The sequence below is a fragment of the Chrysochloris asiatica genome, unplaced genomic scaffold, assembly GCF_000296735.1.
Source record: "Chrysochloris asiatica unplaced genomic scaffold, ChrAsi1.0 scaffold00025, whole genome shotgun sequence".
NCBI classification, from domain to species: domain Eukaryota; kingdom Metazoa; phylum Chordata; class Mammalia; order Afrosoricida; family Chrysochloridae; genus Chrysochloris; species Chrysochloris asiatica.
In genome coordinates this window covers 2,735,955-2,749,823 of record NW_006408543.1, presented here as the reverse complement: position 1 = coordinate 2,749,823, position 13,869 = coordinate 2,735,955, and the positions used below count along the sequence as shown (strand labels likewise).

The 13,869-nt window shown below is 44.8% G+C and overlaps 1 protein-coding gene across 1 annotated transcript in view; it reads right to left on the bottom strand.

The window, feature by feature from the left end:
• The window catches only part of AK7 (adenylate kinase 7), an 86,882-nt gene that overhangs the window by 63,358 nt on the left and 9,655 nt on the right, over positions 1-13,869 (bottom strand). Inside the window, exon 4 of the mRNA XM_006839511.1 lies at positions 3,203-3,297. Within this exon, the coding sequence (XP_006839574.1) occupies positions 3,203-3,297 (95 nt within the window). The remainder of the gene's footprint in view (positions 1-3,202; positions 3,298-13,869) is intronic.

Below are 13,869 nucleotides of genomic sequence, written 5' to 3'. Positions count from 1 at the left end.
CACAAAGCAGGAACCTGGTGGGAAGCTACGATCCTAGTCCCACATTTGTAAGACGTCTCTTTGTGTAAGGTGAGTTCCTTGACAGAGAGCAGAACAGGGACAGGTTGGAGCACCCTGGCGCCAGTCCCAGCTATTAAAACCACAACCCACCGGGGCTCAGAGAATCAATGGGCCGGCCCCCAGAGGTTGGAGAAACAGCATACAAGAAACCGTAACATGTACCCTCTCAACATTGTGATTTGTGCCCACTTCTTTGCATTGTGACGGGTTCCCTAAGCCCTGATAAATGATGATCTGTCCTCGTTCATCACTGAGAGTCTTCAGGAAGTCCTATAAAAACACAGCTAACTCCCCTCAGAGAGACAGTTAGTGTCAGAGATCCCCTGTCTCTTTGTTCTCTCGAGATTTCAATAAAGCTGATGGTTTTCACCTAACCAAGAAAGGCTGTCTCAGAGGCTTGTTGACCTCACACCTGAGGCAGGCCGAGAGCTCGGCTCCTGTCTGGCACCATCATCAGTGTCTTTATGATGATTACAGTTGTCATTGTTGCCGTGTGAGTGACCCTGAACACAACTGCGCATCTTGTCATCGCTTCAGATTGAATTGTGCTCATTGGGGATGCTGTGTGTCTTCAGTGATTTGCTATTTAAGATGCCTTTTAAAAGATCACACTGTGATTTAGCACTTAAGTAAGGAGGCATTCCAGATAATGCAGCCATGAAGAGAACTGTAATCTTGAAACATGCTACATTATGAATGGAGCTTGAAGACTTCATGTTGAGTGACACAAGCCAATCACAAAAAGGATCAAAATTAAATGACGTCATCATAGGAAAGGACAAGAACAGGCAGATGTAAAGAGATCACAGTTGCTTAGTGGTTACAGGAAGGGGACGTGGGGCTCGGTTTACAACCACGGCAAAACTGCATTGAAGGAAGGACTGTACAGCGAATTCATGTCATTGAAGGTGGGATTGTACAGCTAATTCATGTCATTGAAGGCGGGATTGTACAGCTAATTCATGTCATTGAAGGCGGGATTGTACAGCTAATTCATGTCATTGAAGGCAGGATTGTACAGCTAATTCATGTCATTGAAGGTAGGACTGTACAGCTAATTCATGTCATTGAAGGTAGGATTGTACAGCTAATTCAAGTTATTCCTGTCAAGAAGTCACACACCTGTAAGAGTTCCCTTGGCAAAAATTGTTGGATAGATTTATTTACAACAATGGCAATACTGAGGCTGTGTGTGCAACCAAATACCTCACAGGGTTTGGTTCCTTGGTTGGGAGCTTTAGGGTCATGGTTTCATGGGACACCCTGTTTAATTGGTATAATAATGTGCTTAATGCTTTCGGTCTTCCTCCTAGCTTCTTCTGTAGCGTCTGGGGTCTTAAAAGCTTGCAAGTAGCCATCCAAGGCCCAACAGTTGGGTCTATTCCCCGGGAACAACAGAGGAAGGAGAGTCAGGAGTGGGAAGAGGAGATGGAATGTGTTTGGGGAACTGTCCCCTTAGCCGTAAGAATTGGATGGTGCTTGACGATGCTGTAGAAGAATCCCACCCAAAGGTGGAAAATGTGAAGAGAATTTTAAATGCTCATGGCCTCCAGGTTTTCTGGAGGCACGGAGGCTAAAGGGGCCCCTGAAACTACTGCCCAGAGATCATCTTTAAACCTCAAGCTAAAAATATCTCCTGAGGTCTCCTTAAAACAAAACGATAGTTTGGCGTAACTAGTATGAAGTGTCTGCCTTGCACACTGTGCTCTTTTAGGGCCATCCCGATGGGTCAAATTGACAAGAGCAACTCAAAAGTTCCATTGGGAAACTTGGGGGCAGTAGGTGATGTAAGTGAGGGGAGAAGGTACTCAGAAAAGTGGGGGAGGAAGGTGGCACAACTCCAAGAAAGTAAGCAATGTCGCTAAATAGTTGTTGTTGTCGTTAAGTGCCATTGAGTCCACTCCAACTCATAGTGACCCTGTATAGGGTTTCCAAGGAGCGACTGGTGGGTTTGAACCACCGACCTTGGGGCCCAGCACATTATCTGCAGCACCACACATGTCCAAACGGTTGAACTGGTGCATGTTCTGCTGTGTATTTTCCCAACAGCAAAAACAAAATAAATTATTTTTTTTAAAACGGAGAACCATAGGAAACACAGTTCTATTCTGACACACGGGTGACTTTATGCAAATGGTTAGTCTGTATGGAAATTATTTCCATAGGACTAAGGATTAGATATGAATAAGGCGGAAAGCTTTGCAAATATCACAAATGCTTAGGGTGTGGTGGGATAAGGTATTGCCCATGCTCAGAGGCATGGGAATCAGGCAGTAAATATGAAGGTCAATTCGATGTTAGTAAAGGAAATTAGCAACATTGGAATATACAGTCTTATTTTCTTAAAAATCTCAACCATGAGCTTCATAGGAAATCACCTACAAACCAATGTCTTGACGGACAGGGGCTGTAGATGGAGGTATTGTGCAGAAAAAGAACGTAGATACAAGTCAGAGAAGCTGGACTCTGCTTATGAAAAGATTCGGGGGACACCATAGCCTACGCATTTTCTTCGAGTCCCCTTTTAATGTATGCACAAGAATGCATATTATAAAAATATAGGTTTGAAAAATTCTGAGAGTGCTTTCAGTACAGATAAAATAAAAAATCAAAGTAGTAAGAAGGGAGTGTGGTGGTTCTGTATGATAAGCACTGGCTTGTGAAACACAAGGTCAGAGGTTCGAGCCCACCATCTGCTCCATCAATGATTTACAGCCTCAGAAACTCTATACCAACTCGCTGACACTTAACAACTATCCTATAACCTATACAAGGTGGCTACTTAACAACAACAACAACACAGTAATAAGAAAGCATTGTTAAAGTTTAGTAGCAGCCATTGTCCCTTTCTTGGTGGTCTATAAAATAACAGAACCCCAGAGACTAGATGGCACTTGCTAGTCCTGGTGTGGCCAGGAGGATAAACGCTCGACCGCAAGGTCAGCAGTTCAAACTCATCAGTCGCTCCTCAGAAACCCTGTACAGGGTTGCTATGCGTCAGAACCGACTCGACGGCACTACACAAGACTCAGTGAACTCTGTTGAGTGCTTATGATGGGAGTGTAAGAATACAACAGTTGCTATATAACATTCTTTCCACATCAAGATTTCAAGGTATTAGGGTGAACAAGGCACAACTTACAGGGTCCAGGGGCTTGGAGCGTGCCCAGGTCATCACTGTGGACAGCAAGATGAAGATCTTCCGCTTTTCAAAATGGCTGACCTCTTCGTTCAGGGCTGTGGGGTCACAAAGCAGAGCATTACCCGGGCACGCGCACAGCTGGTTTTTGAAACCTCAGGTCCCGTTATCAGACGGGCCAACCTCTGAAGCTTTATGTGTCTCCTTCTTCCCAGAATCCCTCTGCCTCTGACTGCACCCCACCCAGCTCAGAAGTTGAGCCCCTTTTTTATTTCTTGTCAGAACAGGACTCTGGTTCTTGCTTTCTTGGAGGGTTGGTGGTAGGAATCATATTATAGCAGTAGTACTCCTGTGAAGAGCAGAGATGTCAGCTTGAGGACTAAGGTGCGCCTGACCCAGGCCATGGTGTTTCCAATAACCTCATATGGATGCAAAAGCTGGACAGTGAATAAGGAAGATCGTAGAAGAATTGATGCCTTTGGGTTGTGGTGTTGGAGGAGAATACTAAAAGTGCCATGGACTGCCAAAAGAACCAATAGATCTGTTTTAGAAGAAGTGCAGCCAGAGTGCTCCTTAGAGGCCAGGATGGCTAAGCATTGTCTCTCATACTTTGGACATATTGTCAGGAGGGAACAGTTGCTGGAGAAGGATGTCATGCTAGGTAAGGTAGAGGGGCAGAGAAAAAGACGAAGACCCCCAACGAGATGGATCAGCCAGGTGGCATCATTGATGGACTCAAGTGTGGCAGCGGTAGTGAGGTTGGCCCAGGATCGGACATTGTTTCGTTCTGCTGTGCATGGGGTCGCTATGAGTCGGTTCCGACTCAATGGCACCTGACAACAACAGTACTCATGTAGTAGACTTCTGATGTAGCGCTGTAGGATCAGCACTGGACTGGGAACCACAAGGTCAGCAGTTCAAATCCACCAGCTGCTCCTTGGAAACCCTATGCAGGGTTGCTATGTGTTGGAACCGACTCGACAGCACTTAACAGTAATAACTCATGTAGTATGCGTCCTGGTGTTAGCCGCAATGTCAGCAGTTCAAACGAACTAGCCACTCCTCAGAAAGCCTTACAGCCCTTACACTCCTCAGAAAGCCTTACAGCCCTTACACTCCTCAGAAAAACATACAGGGTCTCTGTAAGTCAGAACCAACTCGATGACACTCAACAACTATCATATAATAAGGAGCCCTAGTAATGCAAACAGCTAAGCACTTAGCTGCTAAGTTGGCAGTTCAAAACCCACCCACCAATTCTAAGGCACAGAGACCTGGGGATCTGCTTCTTAAAGATGGTTGTGAGCATTAAGTGAGTTCCAACCCACAGTGACTGCACACGGCAGAGCAGAACTGCCCCAATGGATGTTCTAAACGGCCGTTTTTATGGTGCTGTGGGATAAGCATTGGACTGTTAACTATAGGGTAGGTGACTCAAACCCACCAATCGCGCCTCAGAAACCCTAGACAGGGTCGCGATAAGTCAGAATGGACTTGAAGGCACTTCACAAAAACAGCAACAGTTTTTATGGCAGCGGGCAGCAAGCTGGGTACCAACCACCAACCTGGTGCCCCCAGCGCTGCATCCATAAAGGTGACAGTCAAGAAAACCACATGGGTACAGTTCTCCTCTGTTACCTGGGGTTGCCGTGAGTCACAGTCACCTGTACAGCACACGACGACAACGTTAACATAGTAAGCAAGGCACAACATCATTACTCATTGAGTATTTTAAATATATCATTCATATGTATACTATGTAATGAATGATAAGAACATGTTGTTAGGTGCCACTGAGTTAGCTCCAACTCATAATGGGTCTTCTACACAACAGGACAAAACACTGCCCGGTCCTGCAGCCTCCCCACCATCACTGCCGTGTTCGAGACCACTGTGGCAGTCCATCACATTAAAGGGTCTTTCTCTTCCCTGACCCTCCACTTCACCAAGCAAGATGTCCTTCTCCAAGAACTGGGCCCTCCTGATAACACGTCCCAAGCACGAGAGACAAACAAGTCACCCCATCCTGGCTTCTCTGGAGCATTCAGGCTGTATTTCTTCCAACACAGGTTTGCTTGTGCTCCTGGCAGTCCCTGGTACTTCCAATGTTCTTTGCCAACACCACAATTCAAATGCATCTACCTCCTCCAATCCTGATGCCATGTTCTTCTTCATATAGTCCATCTCCTCGGGTTATTTGCTGGGCATACAGATTAACTAAATATGGTGACAGGTTACAACCCTTTTCTGATTTTAAACCATGCAGTATCCATTGTTCTATTTGAATAATTAATAAAATTTAGTCAGTAATGTTGTTGTTAAGTACCATCCAGTTGGTTCCGACTCACAGCAACCCTGTAAAGGGCTTCCAAGGAGTGGCTGGTGGGTTTGAACTTCCGACCTTGTGTTCAGCAGTCCAGTGGTTACTCTACAGAGCCATACCAGGACTCCAATTAATACACTGTTGTCCTTAAGTGCTGTTGAAGAGGTTCTGAATCATAGTGACTCTGTATAAGGTTTCTGAGGAGCGGCTGGTAAGTTTGAACCGCCGACCTTGCGGGGCTTTATCCTAGCTGGCATGAATAGGAACAACGTGGACTTTACTGAATATCTGTTTTACCCACGTGGGAAGAGAGGCACGATTTTTCAAGAAGTATACGGCAGGGTATAATCTACCCCAGGCAGCCTGGCTGAAATGCCTGTGCTTACCAGCTGCACTAGGAGTGGGGCAGGAGGCCACATCAAGGTTTGGGGGAAACTGTAGAGGCTCCAAATCAAAAGCTCAAGCCACAGTGTTGGTCCTCAGGATTTTCTACAAGGCAGCCCTGTTTTACTTATGTGGTTGTGGAAGGAAGTAACTTGGGGTGACTTGGGGGTCAGAGGTCTGGACTGTGTGGCTAAAGGCCATATGTGGAGGCAGTCAGTAAGGGTAGTTGTTGTGAGCTGACGTCTATCCAGCCTCCACGTCCTGGAGGCAGAACAGAAGCTTTTTCACCACTGATGCATATTGCCCCCTATGGGGAAGGCGGATGGAAACTCAGAACAAGTGAGCATATGGGTTAGGAAGTCTGTCACTTTGCAGGGGGCTGTGTGCGCATTTAAGCCCTGACTCCCCGTAAGTGTTCATCACGTGGTTTCATTAAAATAGTTCTTGACAGCCAATCATTTTCCAGAAAAAAAATTAAAAATATGTTTAAAAAATAAAGAGTCTAAGTGAGAAGGTTGCCATGGTGCATTTAGTCCTGGGAAGTGAATTCTTATTCAAAAAGGCAACCAATACAATTCTGATGCACCGGAGCTAATAAATGTATGGATCCTACCCTAAGGTACGGGTGTATCACTGTATTACTGTATAAATGTGTGGATCCTACCCTAAGGTACGGGTATATCATTGTATTACTGTATAAATGTGTGGATCCTACCCTAGGGTACGGGTGTATCATTGTATTACTGTATAAATGTGTGGGTCCTACGCTAGGGTACAGGTGTATCATTGTATTACTGTATAAATGTGTGGATCCTACCCTAGGGTACGGGTGTATCATTGTATTACTGTATAAATGTGTGGATCCTACGCTAAGGTACGGGTGTATCATTGTATTGCTGTATAAATGTGTGGATCCTACCCTAAGGTACGTGTATCATTGTATTACTGTCTAAATGTGTGGATCCTATGCTAAGGTACGGGTGTATCATTGTATTACTGTATAAATGTATGGATCCTACGCTAAGGTACGGGTGTATCATTGTATTACTGTATAAATGTATGGATCCTACGTTAAGGTACGGGTGTATCATTGTATTACTGTATAAATGTATGGATCCTACGCTAAGGTAAGGGTGTATTACTGAATATAATTTATGAGCACATGCTGACATGGTGTTGTATGCTATCAACTCCGACTCTTAACAACCCTATGTGACAGAGTAGAACTGCCCCACGGGATTTTCAAGCTGGTCTTTTTAATAGAAACTGACTGCCACATCTTTCTCCTGTGGAGCAGCTGGTGGGCTTGAACTGTTAACTTTCCAGTTATCATCCAAGTGCTTAACCACTGCACAACCAGAGCTCCTTATGTTCACATAGTAATCTGCAATTCAAATGTTAACTTTAATTTCATTTTTGTTTTTTAACGTTTCAGCTTCACCTCCATTTTTTTTGTTTTGTTTTACTGTGAATTATATGATAGTTCACATGGGAGAACATAGCTTTACAGTCATCCTATCATCGTTTCATTGCCATGGTTACAATCCCCTCCATGCATCATCACCAACCAAAGGCTGCAAGCTTTCACCCTGATCATCAGCACACAGTCCTTCTCCCTCTCTGGGTCTAAAGTTCCCAGCCAATCCATCTCTCCACGTCATCGTCTCTGCGTCCATCTCTGGTGTCACTGCTTCTCTGGGTAGGGTCCCGCTCTCCGCTTTTCTCCCTTGATGGTCCCAGGGATCTCCACTCCTGGACTGCAAAGTCAATCACTCCCTTCCTTGCTACAAAATGTCTACCTTTACATTTCCAACCCTCATAATCAGTCCTGATAGTAATTATTCACTATTGTTCCACAGGAGTCCTATCCCCATCTCCTTTCATCAGCCCCACCTAGACAGATTGGACACTACTCAGTGGAGATTCTACCTTCCTCCACGCCCTCTGGATCTAAGCTCCCTCTTGAAACTTGTAAGCCAGTCACTTCTTGCCTTTGTAGCCTCCCATTTTGGGTAGCCAATGTCCAAGTTGCCTGTCCCTGTCTACTCTGTGTATCGATAGGTGGGAATGATCCTCACTGTAAAGATTTGTTCCCTCTTTTGAACTACTGCATCCACAGGTGTAGGTCAAGTTCATTCTTGAAGGATGATTCAATGTGTATAGTATTCTTGGTTGACACCTCTTCTTGCTGCATTTGAAGTGAGCCATTCTATTGCCTTCTGGCCTCCAATGTTTCTAAGGAGAAATCAGCACTTTTCTTATTGGAGATACTTTGTAAATGACTGCTTCTCTCTCACTTTCAGGATTCTCTCTTTATCTTGACTTTTTGAGAGTCTGATTATGTTGTATCTCGGTGTAGACCTTTATGGGTTTTATCCTGTTTGTAGTTCTTCGAGCTTCTTGTATTTGTAGATTCACATCTTTCATCAGATTTGGAAATTTTTCTGTCATTATTTCTTCAAATATTCTGTCCCTTTCATTTGCTTATCTCCATCTGGAATCCCCATGATTCACATATGAGGTCTCTTGATGTTGTCCCATAATCCCACTGTACAGCACTCAACCTTCCAGAGCCTCCATTCATAGTCTCTGTAATTTCTACCCTATCCTCTACTCTGGGAGTCCCAGTGTGGCACTGCAGGATAATGTGCTGGACCTCAAGGTCAGTTTAAACTATAAGACCGGTGGTTCAAGCTCACCAGCCACTCCTCTGAAACCCTATACAGGGTCACTATGAGTTAGAACCAACTCGACAGCACTTAACAACAACAATCCTCTACTTTGCAGATTTTGGCTCATGCTGAGTAGCTCTGTTTCATTCTGTACCCGAGCTCGGTCATTATCCCTTTCAGCTGTAATATCTGTTTGGTTTATTTTTCATCTCTGTTCTTTTATCTTGACTTTACTCATGCATTACTTTCTTCCTTCCTAATAGGTTTTTGGGCTTTGAGATGTCTAATGCTGCTGTAGTGTGTTTTCCATTCCTATCATCATTTGGTCTGCCATAGGTGTGCTTTTGCATCCTCACTGTGTTCATTTGCATGGGCTGCCCTTCATTTCTTTGTGTAGTTTATGATTTTGTAGGGGGATGGATTTTTGAACGTGTTAACTTTCTCGGTTCTCCCACGTATTTGGTGTTTCAGCCTGCACCACTTTCTGCAAACCACACACATATGCACGCATGTACAAACTCTTAGGCAGGTACAACCTTCAGCTTTTGTTTATCCTTTCCTCTCCCTCTCTGTGATAACTCCTTATCCCTCCCTGGTCTAGTTAAGATTTGAAAGCTCCAGGTGTCAGTTTTTAACTTTTGCTGTCTCCCAAACACACCAGAGAACATGCTGTCCATAGCATATGGTCACTCTGTCCCCAGGCGAGATGTCATGCACTGATCAATCTATCCACCAGGGGGCGTGGTTCTTCAATTTTTATCCTAGTGATGAAAATGCCTCTTCCATTTAATTTTGTGCTTTTAACCTTTCTGTTCAGCTGTGTTTCAGACTGACCTATTTTGTGAGTACTTGGCACTCCTAGAGGTCTTCTAACGGGGTTATGTATTTATACTTAGAATGAGCCTAAAATAACCCAAGATTCAAACACTTTTGAACATGTGCTTTGTCTACATGTACAAATATCTTCTTTCATTTCTGATCATTTATCCCTCCTTCTATGTAAATTTGACCTTCTCTTTCTAGAGCCTGGGAAAGGCAAGGTAGTGAAATCCTTTTTTGAAATGTAATAAGACGTTTGCAAAGTAATACACAACTAGTATGAGAAGACAAAATCTAAAAATGTGCATGAGATAAAATGATAGCACCCTTGCTTGTCTCTCTTCTCCCCAGCCCTATAAACCCCACGTTCCCCAGGGGTGACCTGATCACAGACTGACTAGATCTTGGCCTACACTCTCTTGCCAAAACAAACACTCTTATCACAAAAACTATGTCAGACAGTTAGAATGTTTCCTACAAACAGAGTAGTGGTGGTGGTTATGTGCCGTGGAGTCGGTTCTGACTCATAGCGACCCTCTACAGGGTTTCCAAGGCTGTAAATCTTTATGGGAGCAGAAAGCCTCATCTTTCTCCTGTCCAACTCATAACCACTCTGGTGGCGTAGTGTTTACAAATCGGGCTGCGAACCGCAAGGTCAGCAGTTCAAAACTACCAGCTGTTCCGTGGGAGAAAGATGAGGCTTTCTGCTCCCATAAGGATTTACAGCCTCGGAAACCCTGTACAGGGTCACTATGAGTCAGAACCAACTCCACGGCACATAACCACCACCACCACCAGAGGGTAGTAGAGAGCATAGCAAAGAGAGTAGCAGAGTTTTCTTAATTACTTAAGACTCTTTATTAGAATGAAAGGAGCTCTGGTGGTGTAATGGTTAAGTGCTCAACTGCTAAATAAAAAAGCCAGCAGTTTGATCCCAATGGCAAATCCATGGAAAAGATGTGACAATCAGTTCCTGTGACGATATCAACCAATACCCACAACTACTGAGTGCCCTCTGACCCACAGTGACCCCAGAGGACAGAGTAAGATTGCCCCCTTGGGTCCCCAAGACTGTCAGGTAACCACGTCTTTCTCCTGCTGACCGTTTGATTAGCAGCTGACAGCTTAACCATGAAGCTGCCAGGGCTCCTTCCAGAAAGGCAACAGCCAAGAAAATCCTATGGGGCAGTTCTCCTCTATCATGGGGTCACTGTGGGTCCAGATGGACTCGATGGCACTCAGTAGCAACAAGTGAATGAAGCAGGAAGGCGTCAAACATCCTCAGACTCATGAAAGGAAATGTAAGAACAAAAACTCCTTAGTGGGGCAGCCAAGGGACTGCATGACCCCCAGAACTTCTGTCATGGCTGATTACAGGGGTCGTGGGTAGAGGCCACTTTGTTCATTCAGAGGCATAGCAGACCTGAAGGAGCTGGCTTCTGGGGAACAGGGATACAGGAAAGAGATGCACTTTATATTTCCATAGCAGGCTCCGGGTTCATTTTAGGGGAAAAAGAAAAATACTGAAAACATTTTAAAGAAAAATTTCAGTTATACATGACAGAGAGAACCCCATTTCCAATATCTGGTACAAAACAAGAGCGCCATACACGTGAGCTCTGCTGAACATGCAATTACACGTCTGTACATATTGGCAAAGGGACAAAATGCAGACATGACACTTTCAACAAGCTCTGTCCCAAGACATGACAACGCCCGTTTGAGGAATTGTGTTTTACTGAATGCAATCTGGGCACAAACTTATAAATGAGAAAGCAAACATGAAAAGCTAATGAGGAATCTGACGCACTCAAGACAGTAGTTTTCTGTCATTATTTCCCTGAATAATTCCCCAAGATTCCATTCCATTGCTTTGAGTCTACCTTTGCTGTTGGACTAACTCAGGGATGGGTAAACTACTGCCTGTTTTTTATAAATAGATTTGTATTGGCACGCAGCCATTCATTCATTTGCATCTTGCTTATGGCTGCTTTCTTGTTACAAGAGCCAAGAAATACTTAACTCTCTGGCTCTTTACAGAAAAAGTCTCCCTGTCTCTGCTCTCTTGGGAGAAAGATGAGGCTTTCTGCTCCCATAGAGATCTGCAGCCTGGGGAATCCTACACGGGGTCTCTCTGAGTCAGAACTGGCTTGATGACAACAACAAACTCTGATCAAACTGACTCAAAACAACACAAGCAGATGCCATTGTCTTTCTGTTCTATATTCTCGTGACCTTTTTAAAGCCCCCTCATAACTGTTATGAGTTGCTACCCTGTTTGCTCCGACTCATGGAGACCTTATCTATGGTGGTTCTGAGCCGTGGAGTCGGTTCTGACTCATAGTGACCCTGTACAGGGTTTCCAAGGCTGTAAATCTTTACGAGAGCAGAAAGCCTCATCTTTCTCCCACGGAACGACTGGTAGTTTCAAACTGCTGACCTCACGATTCGCAGCCTGATTCGTAACCACGACGCTACCAGAGCTCTAAACGTTGCCCAGTCCTACACCCACCATCTTCATGACCGATGGCATGTCTGCGTCCATGGCTGGAGCCACCGTATCACCCCATCTCGTGGAGGGGATGCCTCTCTTCTGCGGGTGCTCTAGGTCACCAGACCTTCTGTCCCTGGAGAACAATGGGTCTGTCCTGGTGACATGTCCAGAATAAACCAATCTAAGTCTCCCCAGCCTGGCTTCTAAGGAACAGTTCCATGTGTCTCTTCTAAGACTAATTTGTTTGTTCTTTTGGCAGTCTACAGCACATATTCAATACTCCACTCTTCCTTTTTCAGTATCCAACTTTTGTATGCAGATGATGTGATGGGAAAGGCCATGACTTGCATTAAAATGTAAGGAATTCTGTCCCAAAAATGGCCAGGCTTAGTAACCTGACAGAGACTATAGGAAAGTTGGAGAGCTTCGCCTTGTGATAACCTTTGAACTTGGATTTAAAGCTGTTTCTGTTGGTTGCCTTTCAGCCCAATCATAGACTGGCTTATAAAATAAACAGTTATCACCTGTGAGAGATGTGCTCGCTTAGACTACGAGCCACATGAGACCACGTGGCCAACATTTACCCAGAAATGCAGACGAGAAGGCGGAGAGGAGCAGGGAAGCTAGATCAATGGAAACCGAACAAACAGAAAGAAACGCAAACACTGACATCTTGTAAGAACCGTAACCCGTTTGTATAAAAGTTATGAAAGGGGGGACCTAATGTGGTGTGTAAACTTTTACCTAAAACACAACGAAATACACATGGAGTCCTGGTGAGGTGCCCTAGGGTAAGCACTGAACTGCTAACCACCAGGTCGGAGGTTCAAACCTACCAGATACTCCTAGGAAACCCTATAGAAGGTTACTTTGAGTCAGAACCAAGTTAATGGTATTTAATATTATTGCAAGGCGTTCTGTATCCTGTTAGGTGGTCTTTCTAGTCTAAAACGATGATTCAAGTAAAGTGATTTGCTTTCGCCTCTGCTCCAGGCCTAACGAGATTAATCACAGCAGCAGCACGTTACTAACCCCACCTGGTTCTCTTAGGGCTCTGGGTCCTTGGAGTTTATGGCATCGACAAGCACAGCTGTTCTCTGCAGTTTCCCCCACAAGCCCACGGCCCCTTGCCATCAAGGAAACTTCATGGAACTGAATCAAATCCTTTCTGTTAGAAATTACTCCTTCCTCTTAATGCCACCCCACTGGAGTGTGCCTGCAGGTGCCGTGAGGCAGACACCATTCCTTATCTGTCCTTGTGGTCCCCGGACATCAACGGCACTCTCTCCCACAGCTATTGTGGACCACACCGCATGAGGCTGTACTGCGAAAGTTGATGCTTCCACTTTTTTTTTCCTTTGAAAACTACTGTAGTGAATACAGAGAAACACTGTTATCTGATGGTACATGGAGGGGATTGTAATCACTGTAATGGAACAAGGGGTATGATTTGTTGAATGTAAAACGGATGATGTGCCCTGTAAACTAACACTTAATCGAGATGGAGCAGCTGGGGACTTTAGACACAGAGAGGGAGAGGAGCTGTGTGCTGACGACCTGGGGGGTGGGGTGGGGCAGGCTTGCAGGGTATACCCTTTAGTTGGTTGATGATGCATGGAGGAGATTGTAACCATGGCAATGAAATGAAATATGATAGGATGAATGTAAAACTAATGTTCTCCCATGTAAACTATCACATAATTCACAATAAAACATTAAAAAAACTTCCCTCAATCCACAGTAAAAACTTTAAAAAAATAAAAAATGTACTGTAGTATTTTTGTTGTCAAGTGCTGCGGAGTCGGTTCCAACTCATGGCGACTCTGTGTGGGGTGTCCGAGGGGCGTCTGGTGTGGTTCACAGTGGCCTTGCGGTCCAGTGCGTTATCCTGCAGCGCCGCAATCAATGTTTGCAAACCCTCGCTATCCCAGCATTCCTCAGGTGTACAAACCAGAGGCATGCTGTGCCCACCATGCTC